Source organism: Vicia villosa, linkage group LG1, assembly GCF_029867415.1.
Source record: "Vicia villosa cultivar HV-30 ecotype Madison, WI linkage group LG1, Vvil1.0, whole genome shotgun sequence".
In the NCBI taxonomy this organism is placed as follows: Eukaryota; Viridiplantae; Streptophyta; class Magnoliopsida; order Fabales; family Fabaceae; genus Vicia; species Vicia villosa.
In genome coordinates this window covers 149804786-149829703 of record NC_081180.1, presented here as the reverse complement: position 1 = coordinate 149829703, position 24918 = coordinate 149804786, and the positions used below count along the sequence as shown (strand labels likewise).

Sequence of the window (24918 nt, the reverse complement as noted above, 5' to 3'; positions counted from 1 at the left end):
AAATTGCTTGACATGCAACATATGATCCTGCTATATATTCAGCTTCACGCGATGATAATTCCACCACAGAATGTTTCTTCGAACACCATGAAATTGGAGTACCAAATACTTGAAAGAAATATCCATTTGTGCTTCTTCGATCTTCCTTATCTCCACACTAATCATGATCTGAAAAACAAGTGACTTTTGCTTCTTTGTCTTTAGAATTTTGTCGAAATAGAATTCCATACTCTATCGATCCTTTTAAGTAACTTAGAATTCTTCTTGCAGCTTTCATGTGTGACACTCTTGGTTCACTCATGTATCTGCTCACTAATCCGACAGCGGAACCTATATCAGGTAGACTGTTGCACATATACCTCAGAGATCCCATAATTTGCTTGAACAAAGTTACATCAACTTTGTCTTCCTCTCCATGCTTCTCCAACTTTAAGTTTGTTTCGACAGGTGAGGTTACTAGATTCGAATCATCCATTATGAATCTCTTGAGTATATCTTTGACATACTTCCTTTGATGTAGCACCATACTTTACTTCGACATTTGAAATTTCGTGCCTAGGAAATAAGACAATTTTCCAAAATATGACATTTCAAATTCCTTCATCATCAACTCTTTGAACTTCGACAAGTTCTCCAAGCTATTTCCAGTTACTAGCAAGTCATCGACATATAAGAAGATTATTGTTATATTTTGTGCCACAACCTGAACATACACACCATACTCAGATTTGCATTTGACAAATCCTAACTCGACTAAGTATGAGTCAATCTTATTGTTCCATGCCTAGGTGCCTGCTTAAGGCCATATAGCGCTTTGTGCAACTTATATACTTTACTCGATTCCTTCTCAATCACAAAACCAGGAGGTTGTGTCATATAGACCTCTTAGTCTAAAGGACCATTCACAAATGGTGATTTCATATCTAAATGAAATATCGACCAGTCTCGACTGCATGCCAATTCTACCACTAGTCGAATAGTCTCCAATCTTGCTACTGGAGCAAATACTTCAGAGTAGTCGAGCCCTGCTCTCTTTTTAGATATCCTTGAGCTACTAATCTTTCTTTATGTCTTGCCATTGACCCTCCAGGATTGTGTTTCAGTTTGAACACCCACTTTATGTCGATAGCTCTTTTATGTGCTGGCAATTCGATTAACTTCCATGTGTTGTTTCTTTCAATTTCCTGTAACTTTTCGACCATAACTAACTTCCATTGTCGAATCTTTAAAGCCTAGCTATAGTTGATTGATTCATCACCTGCAAGTAAAGCAAAATGAAATAATTCTCCATCTGGCGTGACTTCATCATCACCAGCTACTTCATAGTCTTTAAGTATTGATGGAAGAATTCGAGTTCTTTGAGGTCTTTGGCTTGTAGCAGCCACACCCTCTTCAACTTCGACTCTGTCAGGAATGTTGGAAAATCCTTCGACTTCGACTGGAGTTTAGACAATTGCATCAACTTCGACTTCAGCAATTTTTTCTTCGAAGTCAAAGCTCATCAATGGCTTGTCTGATTATACTTTTACTTCGACTGGAGTCTCAACTTTTCCTTCAACTTCGACTTCATCAGTTATACCAAACCAGATCTTGGATTCAACATGGTTATCCGTGATTGCAGCCATAACCACCATACCTCCTTCAGAATCATCTGAATCTTGGAGTGCAAGGTTCGCTCCTTCGTCTTTGCCTTTTGTCGATCCATTATATTTTCTCTAACAACAATGTTTAGACCAGTGACCCCACTTCTCACAGTGATAACACTGCACACCTTTACCTTTTTATCTTCTTTGTCCTTTCGATAGTTTTCTCCTTCCTCTTTTGAGGGTTCAAAAGTCTTATCTTCCACATGTTGCTTGTGAGGGTTTGACCAAGGATTCTTGCCCTGATTCTTGTCGAATTTGCCTTTAAATTTGTTGGAACCACCATTCTTTTTCCATAACTGAGCTTGCAAAGCTTGTATCGAATCTTGAACTCCTTTCCTTTCGACAATCCTAATCACATGTGCTTCCAACGAACCAACCAAATCTTCCAATTTTAGGGTTTCAAGTTGATTGAATTCTTGAATAGCTACGATAACGTGATCAAAGTGAGAAGTCAACGTATACATTACCTTCTCAACTATCATCTTATCAGTTAGGGTTTCACCATAACCCTTCATGAGATGGACGCGTTTCTGCACCTTTGACATATACTCTGCAACCTTTTCGTCTTTTCCCTTCGACAATAATTCATATTTTCGACGCAAGGTCTGTAATTTGACAACCTTGAATTTCTCACCTCCTTCATAATACTGTTAGAACAAGATTTATTCAGATCAATATTCTTAGTTTTGATGATAACAATGTATATGAATTTTGCTTGAGATAATGTGGTACTATAATTCTATGCAATTTCCATTTCAGGAAATATATACAGAGTATGCATAAAATCAGCGCAAGAAGCACTGACTCAGAAGGTTCAAGTATGCAACATCAGAACATGCTCTCACAAGACATCAGAAGATGGTCAAGCAGAATCAGAACATGGTCTATTGAAGCATCAGAAGAACTTGAGATCAGAAGCAGAAGCATTGAAGTTCTCATGGTATCACGCTAGAAGCACTTCAAGGTCAGAAGACAAGAAGATGCTCTGCACCAAGCTGTTTGACTCTGATGATATTCAAACGTTGTTTACACAAACATCAGATCAGAAGCAAGTACAAGATAGAAGGCTACGCTGACTAGCAAAAGGAACATTAGAAGCTATTAAAGGCAACGTCAGTAGACACAGCAAAATCAAGGCTCAAGGTAGTTGACAAAAGAGTGAAACATTAAATGCAACGCTGTACGGATCACGCAACGCATTAAATGCTCCCAACGGTCATCTTCTCAAACGCCTATATATAGAAGTTCTGATGAGAAGCTGAATACAACACTTTGCGCAAACTTACAGAAACGCTGTTCAAATCAAAAGCTCTCAAATTTTCATCATCAACCTCACTTCATTACTGTTGTAATATCTTAGTGAGATTAAGCTTAAACTTTAAGAGAAATATCACAGTTGTGATTATAGCTTTATAAGAAGCATTGTATAGACTCTTGTAAGAATTTACATTCATTTGTAAAGAGGTAGAGAAGATCAAGTTGTGATCGGATTCTCTAGAAAGTCTTAGAGGGTATCTAAGCAGTGTGTTCCTAGAGTGATCATGTTGTGATCAGGATACTCTAGAAGACTTAGAGGTTATCTAAGTGGAAAACCATTGTAATCATGTGTGATTAGTGGATTAAATCCTCAGTTGAGGTAAATCACCTTGTCAGGGGTGGACTGGTGTAGTTTAGTTAACAACGAACCAGGATAAAAATAATCGTTCAAGTTGTTTTTATCTTAAGAGTTTTGAAACTACACTTATTCAAGACGAAGAAGACGAAGAAGAGAAAAGGGTGAGCAGTGAGTTGTGGAAGGAGAAAGCGGCTCGTTTTGGTTTTTCGTGGTTAGTGGCAAAATGAAATGTTTCCGCCAGAACGTGTTTTAGTTTTTATTTTATTTTATTAATTATATATTATAAAACAATAGGCCATATGTGTTTAGAATTATTTATTTATTTTATTAATTAATTATATATTATGAAGACAATATTATGGCTTTTGTATAGGATAGTACAATAATAGCAATTTACTAAAAGTGCTATCTTTATGAACAATATTAATAGCGATGTGAATAAAAAGTGTTATCTTAGGGTTTGTTTGGTTCAAATGAGGGGGAGGGGATGAGAGGGATTTTAATGGAGGGAAGGGGAGGGATTTTTATTAATTATATGTATATTTGGTTCAAACGAGGGTAGGGGAGGGGAGGTGAGAGATTTTGGTTAAAAATATGTTTGGTTCACGAGGGGAGGGGAGGGGTTTTATTAATAATTTACATTTTCATCCTTATGATTTTATATAACTGATATGATATTCAAAGGTGAAAATTTGATAAATAATTTTTTGGAAATATTATTTATAATATTGAATGATTAAAAATTTATAACTTACCACATAACGTTAAAAATATTGAATACACTTGATACATATTATAACTTTCGACGCAAAATTATATATCCGTCGATAACAACTTTTGAATGCATAAAATAACTTATTATAACTATATATATATATATATATATATATATATATATATATATATATATATATATATATATATATATATATATATATAATAAAAAAATGAAAGGTTTAAATTTTATATAAAAAATATATATAATAGAATACATAACAAAAGAAGAAAAAATTAATATAAATAAACATAAAGATAAAAATTATAATAAAAAATATAAAAAATTGTAGTTATTATAATTTTTATTGAATAAAAATAATAATTTAAAGGTAAAAAATAATTATAGTAAATCAATATAAGTAATAGAGAAAAATCACAAAAAAAGAAAAAGCAGACAAAAGAAAATAATAATTTTGAAATAATAAAATAAAATTAAGTGTATTTTAGTAAATATATTAATTTATTAAATATTAACAATTACATTCCCTCCCCTTCCCTCCGAATCCCTCCGATTCGGGGAACGCAAAAAGTGTGATTTGGAGAGATTTTGCTCCCCTTCCCTCATCTCCCCTCCTAAAAATTGAACCAAACACATTTTATTATAAATATTCCCTCCCCTCCCCTCCATTTACCTCGAACCAAACACACCCTTAGTGTATAAAATTAATAGCATTTTATAGAAAGTGCTATTTTACTAAAGTTTAATAATAGCGTTATTTTACAAAGTGCAATCAAAATGTTTGTATCCTATAATAGCACCTGACAATAAAGTGCTATTATAGATGTGTTTTTTGGTTTTTAATAGCACTTTCTTTAAAAGTGCTATTAAATTAAGCGATACAAAATATCAATTTTGGCGTGGTGGTAACTTGCATTTAATAAAAGGATTGGACAATTCTAAAAGGTGCAATGATCGGTGGACTCTAAACTGGTATTTTGTGATTATCGAAGTATCAAACTAATAAAGTAGACCACCTAAATCATGAAAATAGATGTTGTGTTTGGCTATATTAAAATATGTTAAGTATTAAAGCCGGTAATAGGTTGTACATCTTTATTGTCTGACAAATTGTATATGTACCAAAAAGTTGTTTATTCTTTGTTATGTCAATTCTTGGATAAACATTTTTATGTACTGGTTTTTGCGGATTGTATTAATAGTGAGGATATTGAAAATATATGTCTAGAAAAGATGGAGAAAAATCAGACATTAGTTTTTGCAGACTGTACTAAATGATAGTTTGACAACATTGTATTTAAAGGCCAAAATAAAGATAAGTTGGTGAACATGCATTGATACTAACTGTGCCAGCATGCATCCCCCATTTGTAAATCATTTTAAACTCCCTAAAAATTGCAGTACATGAAAACTCTTTTAAATAATAATAATAATAAGTAATACATATTTTATGTCTGCAAGAAAGCTCTCTAGAATGCTCTCTCTGGCCTCTCTCTAAAAGGGAGCTAGGGTTCGGTGTCCTATTCCGATGGCCGGAATATCGCAGCAGCACGGTGGCGAGTGGGAAGTGTACAGAAGTAGACGACGCGGTGGGACGTTTTCCCGTGGGGCGGAGGCATTTGCAGGAACAAGAATTCAGAGGTTACGTCCATCTTCTTTTCCGAGTTTCCTGATTCTTACACAGCAAAATCCTTCTATGAGGTCTTTGGGTGCTTGGGGAATGTGGTGGAGGTCGTAATTTTTCCGAGGAAGAACAATTTGGGGAAGAAATTTGGATTTGTCAGGTTCGAAGATGTCGAGGATGGTAGATTGTTGGCGGTTCGATGCGATAACGTAATGATTTTGGGGAAGAAAATCCACGCCAATCTTCCGAGATTCGATCGGTCTAGTGCGAGGAAGAATTCTTTTATGGAAACCAAGTCTTTTCACAGGCAAGGTAAAGCGGTGCAACATCAACGGCCGGCGGTGGGGTGCAGCAAGGATTCTTTGATGGGTCTCAGAAGAGACGTTTTGTGGAGGTTTTGAATGAAGGTTTGGTAAAGGGACGTGAGAAGGTGGTTAACACTTTCGATTTCTGTTATAGTTCTCAGCCAGATAACAGGAAGAGGTTGGAGAAAGCTTACGTAGGGGTGGTGATGATTCTGGGTTCGACATACAACATCCAATCTCACTTTCTGATGGAGGGATTCTTTGATATCAAGGTGACTCCTATGGGGGGAAATTTGTGTTTATTAGAAGAGGAGGAGGAGGGAGTGATTGAGGACTTTGTAGGGGAAGGCGAAACGTGGTGGAAGCAATGGTTTGCGGAGGTCAGAAGGTGGAATGAGAAAGACATTGATGATGGCAGAGTTATTTGGGTAAGCGTTTACGGTATTCCGTTGCACGCTTGGTGCTTGGACTTTTTCGTAAAGCTGGCAAATTCGATGAGAGAGTTTATTTTCATGGATGAATCTACGGCGACTGGGTCTAACTTCGACACGGCAAGGTTTATGGCGAGAGTGAAATTATCTCATGAGTTGAAGAAGTTTATGATGGTGCAGATTGACGGAAAGGAAGTTACGCTTGTTCTAAGGGAGGATGCTATTGGCTCGATTCGAAACTCTTCAGGTACGCAGAAATCTCATACTTGTCTCTGATTCTTCGGAACCCGAAGATGTTTGATCTGAAAACTTGTTAAATGATGAAGGGGTGTTAGAAAGGGCTGATAACTTGAATTGCAGTCTCTTAGACCCAGTGGTTAGTCTGGTAGTTGTTCCAAATAGTGTCTCTTCGTATGTTAATGAAGTCTCGTCTGGTGGTAATTTGTTGATTGGTCCGTGAGTGTTCCAAGGGAGGATACTCCTATATCAGTTCCTTCTGTTTGTGCTGCAGGGAGGAAGAAGGTCAAGAATGCAGAGGGAGGTTCCATTAACCAACCTTCGGTTTCCTGTAGTGACTCGGTGAAGGAGTTTGGTTCTTCTGTTAGGCCCCTGTTTGATACGGTTTTGAAGGAGGATAGTGGTTTGGTTACGAGTAGGTTGGCCGGGAATGGTGTGAGTAGGAACACGGGTTCTTTTGATTCGGCGCTTCTCTCACTGAAGGACAATGGCAGTGTTGGTGTGGGTAGGAGGCAGAAAGCGTTGGGAGACGGTGAGGAGCGATTTTCACAGTTTGCTACTATGGATAGTGAAGGTCCATTGATACCTTGTTCTTTTGGGGGGTCTGGGAGTAAATTTAAGTCGAAGAAAGTGAAATATAAAAGTTTGTTAGATGTTGGTGTGATGAATGGTGGGCCAGTGGTGGATGGAGGCAGTAAGGGTGTTGTCTTGAAGTCTCAAGGTAAGAGGAAAAATGTTGTGGTTAAGAAGGTGGGGAAGAAAGGGTCGTAGGTTCATATTGCTCCATGTGTTGTTTCGGACTCTATCCATTCTTTTGGCGGAGACAGTTCGGAGGTTTATGGTGTTCACAAGGAGGAATCGGATATTCGGAGGAGTAATAGTAGACAATGGGAGTTCCTTAAAGGGGGTGTGGGGGGAAAACTTTGGGCGGCCATTGTTGCTTTGGGTGTTGCGGAGACGGAGGGAAGGGATAATTTGTCAAGTAAGATTGAGAAACTTGAGAATTATAGCGGAGAGAAATCGTTAGATAGGAAGGAGTCTTCAAAAAGTTTGAGATGATTATCGGCTCTTTGAATATTAGGGGAGGATGTAGTGTTTTAAAGAGAAGGAGGGTTAGTTCTATAATTAATAAGGGGAAAGCGGACATCTTTTTGTTACAAGAAACAAAAATTAAAGATTTCAAGGATTCCTTTGGCAAGAGTTTTTGGAGTGGACCAGACATTGGATTTTCCTTTTCTAATTCTAATGGTTTATCGGGGGGTATGCTAATTCTTTGGAGGGTTGGCAAAGTGGAGGTGGTGAATAGTTTCAAAGGGGAAGGTTACTTGGGCATCAAAGTTAAGAGAGATAATTTGTGGTACTACATTGTAAATGTGTACTCTTCGTGTGTCCTCGAGAAGAAGAGAAAATTATGGAAGGATTTGTTGTCTTTGAAGGAGAAATTTAAGGACGGGGAATGGATCATAGGAGGAGATTTCAACGCGATCAAAAACCGTAGAGAAAGGAAGGGGCGGGCCGCGGTGGTAAATCTAAATGAGGTGGATCTTTTTGCCGAATTTATTCACAAAAGCTCATTGGTGGATGTTCCTTTTAAATGCAAAAAATTCTCGTGGTATAGTGGAGATGGTAAGTCCATGAGTAGAATCGACCGGTTCCTTTTATCGGATGAGGTGGTGAATAGATGGAGTGTGGTCGGACAATTCATTGGCTCAAGGGACATTTCGGACCATTGTCCTATTTGGTTGGTTGTGGACAATGTTGATTGGGGTCCAAAACCATTTAAATTTAATAATGAATGGTTTTCTTTGGACTCTTTCTTTCCGTTCGTCGAGAAGGAGTGGAAAAGCCTTGAGGTGAAGGGGATGGGAGACTATGTTCTAAAGGAGAAGTTGAAACTTCTTAAACCCATTTTAAAGAAGTGGAATTTCGAGGTTTTTGGGAGGTTTGACTTGGAAGTGGAGGAAGGAGTGAGGGACATTAATTTTGGCGATGAAAAGTTGGAAGAGGTGGGCGACATTTTGTTTAACGAGGTGGTGGAGAAGAGAAGGGAAGCAAATTTTAGTTTTTGGAGGAACTTGAGGATTAAAGAGAATATGATAATTCAAAAGTCGAGATTGAAATAGTTAAATGAGGGAGATGCTAATAGTGGTTACTTTCATAAGGTGATGGTTTTCAATACATAATGGGTTTCGAACACCTTTTTGGGAGTCGGTTTGGTTGGACGGGATGGTTTTGAAGGTTGAGTTTCCGGCCCTTTTTGAGGCTTCGGCGTTGAAAGGGGTAGCGGTAGCCGCGATGGGTGGATGGGTGGATGGTAAATGGTTGTGGGTGGATCTTGGTATAGAGGAGCACTTGTTGTCTAACGGTGCTATTTTGGCCGAATGGGAGGATATTAGGAAATTGTTGGTGGATTTTGGGGATTTGGGGGAGGACAAGGACGGAGTGGAATGGAGTCTCAATAGCGGTGAAGGTTTTTCGGTTGCATCGTGTTATACGGAGTATGCTAGCAAGCGTGCTCCGTTTGGTCCTCTTTGTAGATTTCATGAGGCGAAGGGGTTGGTTTGGAAGTCGAACGTCCCTTTCAAGATTACAGATTTTGCGTGGAGGCTTCTTGCTAATAGGCTTCCAACAAAAGACCTATTGGTGCTTCGAGGTATCCCTTTCTCTCTTGATAATTTAAAGTGTTCCTTTTGTATGAGGGATTTGGAAAATAGAGACCATTCTTTTTTTGCTTGTTCTTTTGTAAAGAATATTTGGAGGAATATAGCGGGGTGGATTGGAAAGAGTGGGATAGAGGAAAAAGAGAGCTTGTCGAGTTTTATGGATTGACACTCGTTTTGTATATCAAAGAAGGTAGATGTAAAGAAAGTAGATATTATTTGGTTGGCAACGACGTGGGCTATTTGGTTAGGTAGGAATGGGGTTTGTTTTAGGGAAGAGGTTTGGAATTTTGATGATTTAGCTTGGAACATCAAAATCTTGGCTTGGAGGTGGTCTTTTTGCGGAGAAATTACTCACTCCAATTATTCCTTTTACGATTTTGTCAAAGAACCTCTAAGGTTCTTATCGTAATTATATTTGGGATGTAATTTCTGTGTTTATGCGTTTTTGCCGTTCCTTTTGTAAACAGGTTGGAGAACCCTTAATTCTCCGGTTATATGATATCTTGTTTACTAAAAAAATTATAATAATAATAAGTGAAGAAATAATATTCATTTAGAATAGCTTAGAAAAATAATAAGTAAAGCAACAATTTCCATTTTTTAAGGCAATTTCAATAATCATAATTAAAGAAATTGTATCAAAATACAAATACATTCCATAGTAAAACCGAGTCATAGTCCATAGCCAAACAAAGCAATATTTGTTTCATATTTCCTATCTCCAAGTCAACCTTTGAAAATGAAGTTCATGGAACATAAAGCTTCAACCTTTGAAAATGAGTTCAAGCAAAGGAAACGAAAACTCATTATAAAAGAAAAAAGAAAAGCTCAGGAAATCCCATTATCAAAGACAAACGAAAAGCTCATGAAATCTCATTATCAAACAAAAACGGAAAAGCTCAAGAAAACTCATGAATAAAACTGAACAACAGCACGAAAATGGTGACAAATGGAAGAAACAAAGGCAAGAAGACAACTTGGCAGCAAACAAAGGGAGGGAAACGGCGAAGAAATATACCTGATTTCGAAGGAAATGAGAGAGAGATGCAGTTATGTTTTGAGAGAGAGTGAGCTTCGGGAGAGAGACAAATTTGTAGGAAGTGTGTGAAAGTACCAACACGATGGGGGCCAAGAGAAAACAAAAGATATGTTTAGAGGTACTATTAATGGTCCATTGGTTTATTACAGGTGACAACATGAGATATGTTGTAAAGATAAGAATTATTTGTTGTTTATGATAAGACAAATGTATCCTTTTTGATGGATAAATTTTTGAACATGTAAGGGCATTTTAGGGAGTATGGTGGACTATTCTAATAATGGCTAGATTGTTAATTAACAGCAAAATCCCAGATATACCTGCGGATATATTTTCATGAAAATCTACAAATAAAATAAATATTCTTAATAATAAAATAGAATAAAGTAACAATACAGTTATTATTCACACAAATCTCACCTTAAACCTACTCCGATCATTCCTAAAGACCAAAATCCGACATGAGAAAGCATCTACCCAACATTAAAATTCTATGATACTAATCCAATATGCAGACACTAATTAGAATAAGAAGGTAAGATCAATGACACAAAAGTAAGAAAGAAACAACAAAATTGTGAATCACACAATCCAAGCGTTCCCTAAAAACTAATATCCAAGACAAACACAATGCGAATGAAAAACATAACCCATTCACACAAAACTCTTTAATACAAAGAAAATTCCTTATCTTTTTTTCTAACCATATTTTCTCAAGTTCTCAATTCTATAAATTGTCTATACAAAGTCAATACAATACATTTTTTTAATCTTATATACCATTCTTTAAATCAATTGAACCTTCTTCATTATTCCTAATTTTCAAGATTATTTAGCACAAAAATTTATTAAACAAATGGATTTACATACAATATAAATTTTATTGCTAGGTTGTTAAGTGAATTTTGTATTATGTATATTTGTTAATATAACTATTTAACTTATTAAGAGACAAAGAAGAAATCCAATATTTTTTAAACTCAAATAAAAGTTGTTTTGTTTTTCTAATCTTTAAAACTAGTAAAGCACGGGTTTTGTTACGGCACGCGCATTTGTTTCAAATATATATGTTTTAATAGAAAAATATTTGGTTATCTGTAAAATCTAATAATGTATAATTAATAAAAAAATATTTTTATCAGTAACTTCATGTCCCGTTAATAATCAATATCTTGATCAATAATTTCATGTTCCCGTGTATAAATATTAGTTTGATTAATAACCTCATGTCCCCGTGTATAATTAATAAAAAAATATTTTGATCAGTAACTTCATGTCCCGTTAATAATCAATATTTTGATCAATAACTTCATGTTTCTGTGTACAAATATTAGTTTGATCACTAACTTTATGTTCCCATTAATATTCAATATTTTGATTAGTAACTTCATGTTCCCGTTAATATTCAATATTTTGATCATAACTTCATGTTCCGTTACTATTTAATATTTTAATCAGAAAATTCATGATCTTGTTAAAATTAAATGATTGATATGATGTTTGAATCTCTATATTTAAAAAAACATATTTTCCATTCTCAAATATAGCTTGTTGAGAACCGAGATAGTATTAATATAATTAAGCAAATCATTCTCTATGTGTTTTGTTTATAGTTAAATACAAATCATGTCTATATAATTTACATAACCCAATATTCCAATGGTAAAGCAAAGCACTTTTTTTTAAGAGATTCAACTAAATATTTAGTAAAACTGGAATAGCAAGAATGAAACTTCTAATCACACTTTATTATAAAAAGTTTGAATTTGGAGAATGTCTAGAATTTTCTACATTCTTAAAAGCTTAAGTTATAATGTAAAAACTGTAAACTATTTTGCTTAAAATAAAAGGTTCCTTACATTACAATAAAATATATGAACCTATAAGTTTTCAGTCATGAAATCCAAAAATGTAATCTATTGATATGAATGATTGAAAGGTATGAATACTGAGTGGGAAGCCAGTAATTACATGTAAGTTATGAATTGAAAAAAAAGTTATGGACATGTCATAAGAATTATGTGTCGTCACAACATGGATATGTAGTTCTTTCAAAATAACAATGATGGTTTTATAAATAAAATAACTTATCTAGACTTGTCTTATTACATAAACACTTAAATAATTATATTAAAAAGCTTATAAAAGCCACTTATATATATATATATATATATATATATATATATATATATATATATATATATATATATATATATGCTGTATTTTTCTATCTTGCATGAAGGTTTCTGGTATCACCATGCTGAGCCAAACTATGTAATGCTAGTTTACTGGATTTCTAAAACAGGCTGCACAATCCATCAAATGCTTCTCATCGCGTAAGAGTTGGCATCATTATCTTGAATGATAAGAAAGAGGTATAACATAAGATCCATCAGTGGTTCTCCTTTTTATCGAGTTCGGTTTCTACTTATTAAGAAAATTATAATTCATCTGTTTCATTTGGCTCGGTTCTTTTGTAGGTTTCCACCTCATAAAAAGTTTCTAATATATCGATGATTGGGTGATGTCTGGTGCAAACCATGGTCCGACCGGTGTCAACTTCAGTCTTCAGAACATGCATAACTACAACAGCCACTCGGGCATCCAAACCCGATGTAGCTTCATGAATAAAAATTAGTGTACAATTTGATACAATACAACCTCTACTGCTATGATTAACCAAAATGCAAGACATAAGTCTACATGAAATTAGAAGAAATTACCTTTCACTCTCAAAACTTTTAGGAAATTTACCTGCAACATTTGTTTTTGTTTTTTCCCAACAGATGCAATACGGGAGCCATTTAATTACTCAATTGAAATATCCAAGTCACCCCATCGCGTGAAGAGATTAGATACAAATGACCCAAATGGTTCAATAGTTGATCTTGTTCCAAAAATTGAGTAAACTTGTAATTTTAAGTTCATAAATTTCATAACTTAAAACAAAAATATTTTGCTCGTTGCTACAAGATACAGGAGCTCGCGCTTTCTGTTCATTATCACCACCAAATATCGGACTCCATTGGTTAAGTTGGAGCAGGAATAGCTAACAAACTACGATGACAGGCATACCAAGTTAAATTCTATTTGTTAGTTATGTAGCAAATTCTATTTTGAGGTCTCCCCTTCGTCGAAATAGGTCTGCAAGAACCAAGTTACAAATAAACCATAAAATAGCAACTTAAATGAAAGATATCTTGCGTTCTGAAGAATGACACTTCCCTAGGATGATAGATGGCAATCAAACTCCAATGAAGACTGTCATAAATAATTTATCAACATACATAAATAATTCTTAAGATGTTGTAGAAACCATATTTCCTCACAAAATATTGTTTTAGGCTCTTACCTGTAGTTTACGGGAATCACGATATAATCTTTCTCAAAAATGTAAACTTTCCTTGTCCATTTACATACACATTGAAAATTTGCTCTGCCATCACAAGCACTTGAAGGATCTTTATCTAAATCAACTAACTTTCGAAAGAAGAAGCTATTGAAAAAGTGAAACCTCTTTGGCGCACCTTAAAAAGGTTGGCATCCAAATCAGACTGCGAGCTGCAAGCATGAAACAACAATGAAAGATATTTTTAAACTAACTCGATTAACATCAAGGTTATGAAAGGAAAAATGAAATTTTAACATCGCAAAAAGAGAAAGGGGATAGATAGGCAGTAGCATACACATCTAAAAGGCTGTTGTCTATGAGCAGCTTCTTTAGTTCAAGGGCAATTTTGATAGCCACACGATTTGGAATCTGAAATAACAACACATAAGATAGAGACATTAAATCAAAGTACAATCCTTTGTTGCTCCCATCCTTTGATCACTTTATGCTTCTGTTGAAACAAAAGCAATATATTTTTCTTTTGGAGCAACATTGTGAGCATAAGAAAACATACTTCCATGAATAAGAATATGCTCCTAAATCCATAAAGCACGTTAAACAAAGATAAATGATATTGCAAGCTTCCAGGAGTTTATCTTCATTGATAGATTAATTTAAGAAGTTTTGACATGAGCAAGGTCCTATGCAGTATATTCCAACAGCAAAGCACTCATAATAACTAAAAATATATATAAATTAAGGAGCAGGTTTTATAACTTACATTTTCAAACATTGTGATCTTCTACATTAATAGTTATAGCATCCTCCTCCTTCCCCGATTAGATTTGACTTGTGGCTGCAAAATCGATTGTGCAAAATCAAAAGATAAAATAAATTTAAAGATACAAAAGTTATTAGCTTGATATCTCCCAGTTTCTATTTCCGATGACGCACACTCTCTCAAGAAATTAGGGTTTGCAATTTAGGCCAAACTCTAATAAATGAAGATGATAACGTGAACACTCAAAAGTTAACCAACAGCAAAAACCAAACCTAGTTTAATGAATTAGTTTAATGACCGCAAAAACACTATGGTGATAAAGTACATGATAGCAATTGTCACTTACATTAAAGGTTGTAAACAGATTATATGAATTACAGATGGATTAGCCTAAGCAGAATCAACAAAAATCAATAATCAGTGCTTCAGTTTGACTGCACCTAAATTGATGATAATGAATTGTAGATGAATTAACGGAAAGCTTACAATCTAGATGAGTTGCTGGAGGAAACAAACACACGGAACAATTAGAGATAAGTTGAAACAAAAGTCTTCAAAAAACAAAATAAAAATCAAAGCGATAACTTGAAATGAATCACCTTGAGCATTCAGCCTGACAAATAAACACAAATGACTTATAAGCCAATTTGACACAACACACTTCTCTGAAAGGAAAAAAAATCACATTTTACTTTTCAAATAATAAAATAAAATCATTTTAATTCCTTGCCACTGGCTCAACTTCTTTTTCAATTTCTTCTTTAGTATTTGAATTGTTCATTTGACAATCGGTTTTCTCATCACCTGTAGGTTTCACCTCATCATGACATTCCAACACAACCTTTTTAATATAAGGAATCAAATCAATTTCAATTTCAATTTAGTTTCAAAATCAATCAAACAACATAGCCAAAAGAAAATTAGAATCAAATTACGGTGTTCTTCCAACGATCTTCAGCGTTGACATCGGCGCTAAAATCACAGAGGATTTAAAGAGACAAGATTCTTCCTTTTCCAAAGGATAGTGAAAGGATTTTTCAACTTTCATTGTGCTGGTAGTCGTCGGCGTTACTCCAGTTCCCTTCATTCAAACAAACATTTAATAGTATACATAAACAAAACTCTAAAAGAGTAACATTTAGAATCGTAGAAAAAACTAAATTGAATGAAGAAAATTAAAAGTAATAGAAGCGGTTGAAACCAAATGCTTTAAAACAACACTTACATCAGGAGTAAAATTAGGGCAATCTTCACTTACCTCACAATACAATCAAGAGGATTTTCATCTTTGACACCATATATGAAGACAATCTCCTTGTCAATAAGCTCCGGATGAATCTTAATAACACACATTCAAATCTCTAAAATCAAACATGATCCTAAAAATATAAACACTCACACAAAAAACAATTACACAAAAAACAATTAAAAAAATCTTACAATATCTCCGACTCTGTAAAACCACTGAGCGGTAAAAGATAGATCTTTGTCTTCAGATTCGAAGAACTCAACAATCCTTGTAATAAAATCAGGTTTATCATCTTCAGCCTAAAACAACACAGTTTAGAAAATCAACATCGTAAGAAAACCCTCAATAAATAAAACATATAAACCCTAAAACACTAAATCTTCAACATTGAACATGCCTTGAGGCAAATAGCAACGTTGGTGGCGAAATACATACGGTGGAATCGAACCGGATGACAAAGGAGTATTAGGTGGAAGTGCATTGGTTTTGATGTTGGAGCAGTGGGTTTGATATCTCAAAAAGTTAGGTTTAATGTGAGGTAAGAAAGAAGAAGAAGAAGGGTAAGGAAGAAGAAGCCGTAAGCAAGAGAGATGGAGAAAGAGAGCAAGGACGAGTTCGAGAAAGAGAGGGCATGCAGATTAATGAGTGAGGAACCATTTTTGAATTTGCAAGAGAAACAGTTTTTGAAACCATAGTAGAGGGAGTTGTTGAAATCAAACACAAAATGGATTGTAAAACATAGTGCTGAATGTTTAAGCTATACACGTGGCTAATATTGAGCTAGAAGGGCATTTTAGATTTTTAAAGAACATTGAATTTTCTTATATGATAGATATGCATTTTGATTTGGAATGCCTTAAGTTTACCTCGAACGGCCACTTTCCAAGCATTCTCAAAGTTTTAAAAAAAATTTGTGTTAAAAAATGCTGTAAAAATTATTGTTTGTATTTTCTCATTTTTAAAACACAAATTCCTTCTTTATCAGACCCGCTAATACAGTATTAAAAAAAATTAAGTTAATAATCTATTTGATTGGTCATGAGTATTGCATTACAAACTAAAAAAAAAATGTCACAATACTAGTACTAGTAATTTCTCTTTAAATAAATTAAACAAACACTCGAGTTTTTTATAAATATTATTATTATATTAAGTATTAGTAAATATAAAATATATAATACATTAAATTAAATTAATATAACATAATAATTAAATAATAAATTTAAAAATAAGTAATAATATTATTAAGATTAACTTTTATAAATTTAAAACAAATTTAAATTCATGGCTTAAATGCACTTTTGGTCCCTGTAAGTTAGCGAGTTTTTGATTTTCGTTGCTGTAAGTTTTTTTTTTGTTTGAGTTCCTATATCTTACTTTTTGCTTGAGGTTTAGTGCTTAATGCCAAAATCCGCAGGAAAATCTGCAGGTTTCCTGCGGATTTTCCTGCAGATTTTGATTTTAGGGACTAAAACGAACGCGAAAGTGAAATATAGGGACTCAAACCATAAAAAATAATGTACAGGGACAAAAATAAAAAACTCGCTAACTTACAGGGACCAAAAGTGTATTTAAGCCTAAATTCATAATTCAAATATTTGTTTAGTGTTTCTTTTAGTATTAGTGACAAATATTTGTCTATTTTAAATAAAAAAAATATACCAAAAACACATATTTATCTTTATTTATTCATTTATTTTGGATAACAAATAAGTCGCGGGTATTTTTTATATATTAATCAACAATAAATCATTATAATGTATTTTATTTATATCAATGATAAATTATAAATACGTGTCATATAGTTTTTGTTAAAATTTATTAATAATAAATATTTGTTCCGGGTATTTTATTTTAAATAATAACAACATTACTAAATATATCCTTTCTCTTAATGTCACCTCTTTCTCTTAATATCACTAATCAAGTAAACTTAGTTAAGAATATTAACAATATTATTCTCATCACTTATTTTAATATCACTCATCAAATAAACATACCTTGTTTTTGCATTTGAACAATACATCATAATAGTATGTCCTAACGTCTCTCTGATGACGAAAAGTAATATGTATTTCAAATTAACAACTTGTATGTATCCGAAAAACAAATAATCCTTATTGATTTTTGAATTTACTATCGTTTTTGCTTGTTCAGTTACTCTATCTTGTATGGTTCAATATTTAGTACAATGTAGAGGAACTAGCCAAACTCCTTATTATTATATTAAAGTTTATTTTTTAGGTTCTATATTTTATAGTATTTTTATTGTACTTTTTAGTATGTATTATTTAATGTTTGTTGTCATATTCATGTATGTTATGAATAAAACCTATTAGGTTATTACCTTTACCTTGTCAACTTTAATCAACTAAGTTGAAATCAATTAAGTTGAAATCAACTAAGTTGAAATGTAAGGTCTGTCTCATCGACGCTGCTGTAATAAGTTGTAAAATTAATATTTATAATGAAAATTGCTTTTAGGTTTGAAATTTTTTTGTTTTTATAATTAATATTCATTACGAAAGCAGAAACATAATGATACCAATTTGAAATTAGAAATAGTAAAACCTGTCTATATGAAAGTTGAAAAATTAAGGATTTAATTTTAAATACTGCAAAACCCTTTTTAATTAATTTGGAAATATAGAGGTTTCAAAAAGGTGATTTTAAGATTTTTAAGCGGACACGCAAGTGCCTAGGCTTACACGCTTAAAATTCAGTATCGGTCATGCTAATGCGGAGAGTACCTTTAAATTAATTTTTCTACTAAAAGCAATTTTTTAAGTAAAAAGTGATTATATTCCAAATAAGATTTCAGAGTTGTAATTGTATTCACACAAAATCGGCGATTGGATTACTGGTTCAAAATCCGACATTGTACACGCTCAAAGCTGGCAGTATATTTAATTTAATCATTTTGAATAAGAAAATATTTTCTTGTTATAAATTATAAGATACAACTTTGTGAGTGACAACGATCTATGAGAGCTGCATTCCAGTCTCTCGTCATTATTAATTTTTAAAATCTAGGTCATTGCTATTTGCATCGTCTTAGATAAACATCATAGTAGTAGAGAACGGTAGTTGTCAATTGATCTTTGTGAAATCGATAATCTTTTATATTAAATGTGATAAAGTCGTGCACTTGCAGATCTATCACTATGCAAAACTTCATTTTCCAATTCCATATTCGAATTTTCGATTACGAGAAAGGTCAACAATACAAACAATAAGGAATGCACTTAGTGGTAGATGAATGGCTCTGTTACTTTGAAGTATGATATTCATGCATTTTGCTCTTAGGTGTAGATTTATTTTGAATATTGCATGTTTTGGTAAAGAGTGGTCACTCCTTTTTGTATGATTTCACCCGTCCTTTTTGTGTGAAATTTTTAGTCTCTCATATTTTTTTGACATTGAGCTTGTTTTTCTTTTTTCTCTATGTTATGCAACAATAGTTTAGATATAATTTTGTGTTGAATATCTCTTCGCTCAGGGATAAATTTCTATTAAATATTGTCATTCTTCTCTTCTTTTTGGTTGATTTGTTTGTATATTTGTCTTAAGTTTTTGACAAATAGGCGATCATTTTTATAGCGAAGTCTTTTATTTTTTGTTACCAATTATACTAAAGTTGGTAATTGCTACCTTTTGTTATATAGTTGAGTTCAGAGCCAGTCCAAATAATTTTGAGGCCCTGATCTAATCTTTAATGTTGGGCCCTAATAAACAAAATATTGAATAAAAATTAAAATTTTATTTAAATTGTATGAGAGGTCATAACTAGGGATGTTATAGGAGGAACTCGGGTTGGAAGCAAGTCGGTCAATCTCGTAAGTAGACTTTCCTTTTCCTGTACAGCTAGTAGGCGGATAAATTAACTCGTGAAAAAAAAAGAAAGAGCGTAATATCGAGGGAAGGACCAGTCCCGACTAACTAATAGGGATTTAGGCAAGGGAAGTAGCTCTTACGAACACCTTAGTCTAAAACTAATAGATTCTTTATGTTGTTACCTGAAGTTCAAGGATTAAAGGGGAAGCGAAAACAGGCCTGCAGAACCGAGAACCAGACCTGTAGATCTGGACCAATGGACCGACCGGAATAAGCATTGGACCAGTACTGGATAAAAAATTCATCTGTTGCCCGAAGCAAGAACCGAACCGTTTATCCAACGAGTACCCGGTAGCTTCTCCTATTTAAAGTTATTTTCATTCATTTTTGTCAAATTTTTTCTCTCACTCCCTTTCAGTCACTCTCTACACTCTCTCGTCTCTATCCCTCTTTCCCACTTCCTCATCCATCTGTCTCTTTTCCTAACCCTATCTGATTTTACGTTGTTGATTGTTATTACTTAGTGTTTCTTTGTTAGAAACTTTGATTCTTAGGTTGAATCGTTGAACTCGAAGTCGTTCCTAAAATGTATTATAAAATTCCTTCCTTTTTATTTCTGTATTTGTATGTATATTTATTTTGCTTGCATGTTTCTATCTTACTGAGATTATTTGTTTGCTTGCATGTTTGATACACAAATCAATGTTTCAATTTTGACCTAAATGGAAGAGTTCAGTGAGTTTTACCTAGATTTTGCCATAATTTTTGTTGCGATAACAATAATTCTTTTGTTACAATTTGAGATTGTTCTGTGTTGTTGAGGGTTTTGATTTTGACCTAGGGTTTTTGAGTAATTGATTTTGAACATGATTTTGATTTGATTTAATTATTCTTATCGAAGAGGCTGTATACTTGAACGTGAGTTTGATTTGATTCTTAGTAAATACTTATAATTATTTTATGTTGCTGAGGTTGTCTTTGACCTGCTATTAATTTTGTTGCTGAGATTGTTGTATTGTTTGATTGATATTTTATTTTATGCCATGTCTTTTCAAGATTATTCACTGACTCCTCCTCAAACCATGGCCGGTCTTATTGATGTTAATATGTTGCTTGATTTGGATGGGGAAGAGGAGACCATGGATGGAGGAATTTAGAGGTTGGAGAGATGATTGACATGATGGAACATCCAGTTCCTATTCCAACTGACAACACTACCAATACTCAAAACACAACTACTACATAAAATACAATTACAACTGATGGGGAAACCCCTCTAGTTGACCAGCACAGAATTCTCAGAGTCATTTAAATTATGTTGGTAAGGCCCCTCGTCCCAAGAAATTTGTTGTTCATACTGAAATGGTTCTTGTTGAAATGCCAAATGGTGCCAAGAAGTGGAAATGCAAATGGTGTGGCAAGCTGTAGACCTATGATGCGAGATGGAAAAGCACTTCTAATGGTAAGAAGTACTTAGAGGCTTGTGTCTAAAGAAATATGAGGTTGAAACGTAATACTGATAAAGACGTGGTACAGTCTAGGTTAAATATAGGTGGTGGTAGTGATGATAGTACACCTAGTATTGCAACTTGGACTTATAATCATGCTAGGGTTAGAGATGTTGCTGCACATATGATTTTAGGTCATGAATTTCCTTTTTCTATTATGGATGGTGTTATCTTTAATGAGTTTATTAGATAAATTTACCCTTAATATAAAAAGATCACTAGGCAACAGGTGAAATTTGACTATGAGACATTCTATGAGGCTGACAGAGCTAAGATGAAAAAATCTATGTCTTTGATTAATAGAATTAGTCTTACGATTGACCTTTGGTAGTCTGGTGAGCAGAAAATTGGATACATGACTGTGAATAATCATTTTATTGATTCAAAATGGTAGCTTCACAAAAGAGTTTTGCCTTTTAAGAATGTGCCACCACCACATTCTAGGGAGGTTCTTTGTAGGGAGTTGATTAAAGTGATGGATGATTGGGGTATAAGGGATAAGGCTATATCAATTTCTGTTGATAATGCTAGTGCAAATGATAATTGTATTGCTAGGTTGAAGAGATATTATTCTGGTAGGAGAAATCTACCACTGAATGGAAAGTTGTTTCATGTGAGATGTTGTGCACACATCTTGAATTTGCTGGTTCAAGATGGTCTTGATATGATTAAGGAGACTGTTGATAAAATAAGAAATTGTGTCAAATACTTGTTAAATTCTGAAACTAGATGCAAAGCTTTCAAGAAATTTATTGATGAGTTGCAACTTGAAGGCAGAAAACAGATGTTGGGTACTAAGACTAGGTGGAACTCCACTTGGTTGATATTGTCCACTGCATACCATTACAGAGATGTTTGGCCTAGATATGCTGAAGAAAATGGTGCATTTCTAAATTTTTTCCTGATGCAAATGATTGGGAAGATGTTCATGATATTTGCAAGTTTTTGGAAGTTTTTGCTGATGTTACTTCTATTATTAGTGGTACATCTTACCCTACTGCTAACTTGTTTTTGGATGAGTTGTACAGGGTTAAGGTTTTACTTGATAAACCTGCAAGTATATCTAATAATCCCCATCCACAGGCCCTTGCTAATGAGATGAAGGTGAAATATGACAAATATTGGTCCGAGTCTAACACATTGATTTCTATTGTGCTGTTCTAGATACAAGGTATGATGATTTCAACCTTGATTTCTGATGCATGCCTCTGCCTGTGATGAATTTTGAGGCAATTAGGTTGCTTAATTATGTTGCTTAATTATGTTACTTAATTATGTTGTTTAATTAGGTTTCTTAATTATGTTGCTTGATTAGGTTGCCTAGTTAGGTTGCAACTTTATTTGATGATTTAGTCTTTATATTGCCTAATTAGGCCAATTTTGTGTGACTGAATTGTTGCTGATTCAATTCTGATGCCTGTCTGCCTGTGATGATTTATGAGTCAAATTTTGTGTGACTGAATTGTTTCTGATTCAATTATTTTTCATGTCTGCTGTGATGATTTATGAGGCCAATTTTGTGTGACTGAATTGTGTCTGATTCAATTCTAATGCCTGTATGTCTGTGATGATTTCTAAGGCCAATTTATTGTGACTCAAATGTATCTTGATTCAATTATGTTGCCTTTCTTCTTGTGATGATTTCTAAGAAAAATTTGGTGGGACTGAATTGTTTCTGATGTAATTATGTTGCTTGTCTGCCTGTGATAATTTCAGAGGCCAATTTGTTGTGGCTGAATTGTATCTTGATTCAATTATGTTGCCTGTTTGCCTGTGATGATTTCTAAGAAAAAATTTGTGTGACTGAATTGTTTCTGATTCAATTATGTTGCCTTTGCCTGTGATGATTTCTGAGGTCAATTTGCCTATGATGAATATAATTTCTGAGGCAAAAAATGTTTAAAACTCTACTTGTTCAAATAGGTATAGATGAATTTAAGTTAGTTGACAACTCTACTTGTTCAATTAGGTATAAAATGATCTTCATCAAATGGGTATATCCCTTCTTGTATCCAAATCTTTCTCAAGCCACTGAATATGAATAAGAGCTGGCAACTAACTTGAATTCTCTCTTCAAATTGTATCATGATACCTATGGAATAACATATGATATATCCCCTGTATCTGGAACCCTAGAAGTACGTTCTAGGTCTGGGTTGGGAAGGAGGAGTTTTTAGATGTTTTTAGAAACTGTTGTGAGTAGTAATTCAAAATCTGATCTTGAATTGTATCCTGAGGAGCCTTCATTGAAAGTTCCACAATAATCAAAGTTTGATGTATTAACTTGGTGGATGGGGAATGAAGCCAAGTATCCTTTTCTTAGTAAATTGGCAAAGGATATCCTAACTGTTCTAGTGACCACTGTTGCTTCTGAAGCAACTTTAAGTGCTGGTAAGAGGATTATTGATCCTAAACGATCTTCGATGAAAGCTAAGACGGTTGAAATGATTGTTTGTGGGGGTGATTGGGTGAAAGAGAGGTATGGAATCAAAAAGGGCTGCACTGCTAGTGTTTTTGAAGAACCACAGGATGAACCTTTATCGTATCATTTTGGTGAGGATCTGAATGTCGCTGCTTCTACAACTGCAGCTTGAAAATATTTGATGCCAATGATGACATTGTTCTGAGGCAAGAAAAAATGTAATCTTATTTTGTAGTTCTTTTAAAACAATGCTTGAAGAATATTTGTGGCAAATCTTATTTTGAACAATGTTCTGTAATCCTTTTTTGAACATCTTATTTTGAAGTGTAATGTTAATATGTTCTGTTATTTATTTGGTATATATTCTGCTTTTTTTCAACATTATTATATTAAAAGTGAATATAATTTAAGGAAAATTGGAATTCAGAAAATATTTAAAAATTCAATTATTTTGGGTGGACCGGATATCCATCCGATTAAAATCGGTCCGGTCTCGGTTCCATATGACTTTCACCCAATAATTCGACCCGGTTTCGGTTTACCCGAATGATTCGTTTCGGCTTCGGTTCCTTTTTTTGGACCATCACTGTTATGGTCCGGTCCCGGTTTACCCGATAAGGACCTCGGTCCGACTCTCGGGACCCTTGATATCCGGACCGATAACAGCCCTAGTCATAACAAATGTTTATAAAATAAATATAGTATGTTTTCCACAATTTTTAATAAATACAAAGTGGTATAGTAGTTAAGTTTTACACAGAAGCAAAATAAATAAAAATTATGGGGAACAGCAAAATCAAACTCGTGACATGCATTTTGCATAGCTGGTGCTTTTCACTAGGGCACTATGTAAGCATTGAAATTTTTTCCAATAAAATATTTATATTAAAAAAAGAGATATGCACTGTATAAAATTATTTTTCACTATCAATCAATCACCACCATGTATTTCATCATATTATACAGAAAATTTTAAGTTATTCGTATGACATGGCAGAATAATTAATTCCTATTGGTTGACAGTATAAAACTATTTTACAATGTCACTCTATTTATATTATGACATATTTTTTATAATTAAAAATTTAAGGCTCTGTGTGGTAGATCACCCAAAGGTTGGCTCTGATAGAGTTGCTGACATAAACTGAATTGACTGTCCATATGCTGTCTGGAAATGCATGATTTGTTTACTCTCTTGGATCTGCTATTCAGCATTTGATTTCTTAGAACATGAAGAAATATTTTACACATACAATGTATCATTTTCATGATTAAGTTAGGATGTTTGCTTCCATGGTTTTATTCAGCCCAGGAAGTTATTTGATAGATTTGTGTAGTAATCCTAGATCTAGAAATGCATAAAAAGACAATAAAATAAAACAACTTTTCTTCTTAGTTCATTAATAAGAACATACTGCATAATATATAGTTGGGTTATAACCACTACTTGGACCATGGGCCAGCATAACTAAACTGAACTAATAAAATGATACTAAT

The 24918-nt window shown here is 33.8% G+C and overlaps 2 protein-coding genes across 2 annotated transcripts; one reads left to right on the top strand and one right to left on the bottom strand.

Annotated features, from left to right (window-relative positions):
• Positions 1-1232: 1232 nt before the first annotated feature.
• Positions 1233-5375, bottom strand: LOC131657233 (uncharacterized). Its single transcript, XM_058926697.1, has 4 exons — positions 5343-5375; positions 1778-2293; positions 1580-1715; positions 1233-1438 (listed from the first exon to the last, which is right to left on the bottom strand). The coding sequence occupies exons 1-4, from the start codon at positions 5373-5375 to the stop codon at positions 1233-1235; spliced, it is 891 nt and encodes a 296-aa protein (XP_058782680.1).
• Positions 5376-20988: 15613 nt separating this feature from the next.
• Positions 20989-22163, top strand: LOC131657223 (zinc finger BED domain-containing protein RICESLEEPER 2-like). The gene is made up of 3 exons (XM_058926687.1): positions 20989-21102; positions 21394-21880; positions 21922-22163. Exons 1-3 carry the CDS (start codon positions 20989-20991, stop codon positions 22161-22163), a joined length of 843 nt encoding a protein of 280 aa, XP_058782670.1.
• The last annotated feature ends 2755 nt before the right edge of the window (positions 22164-24918 follow it).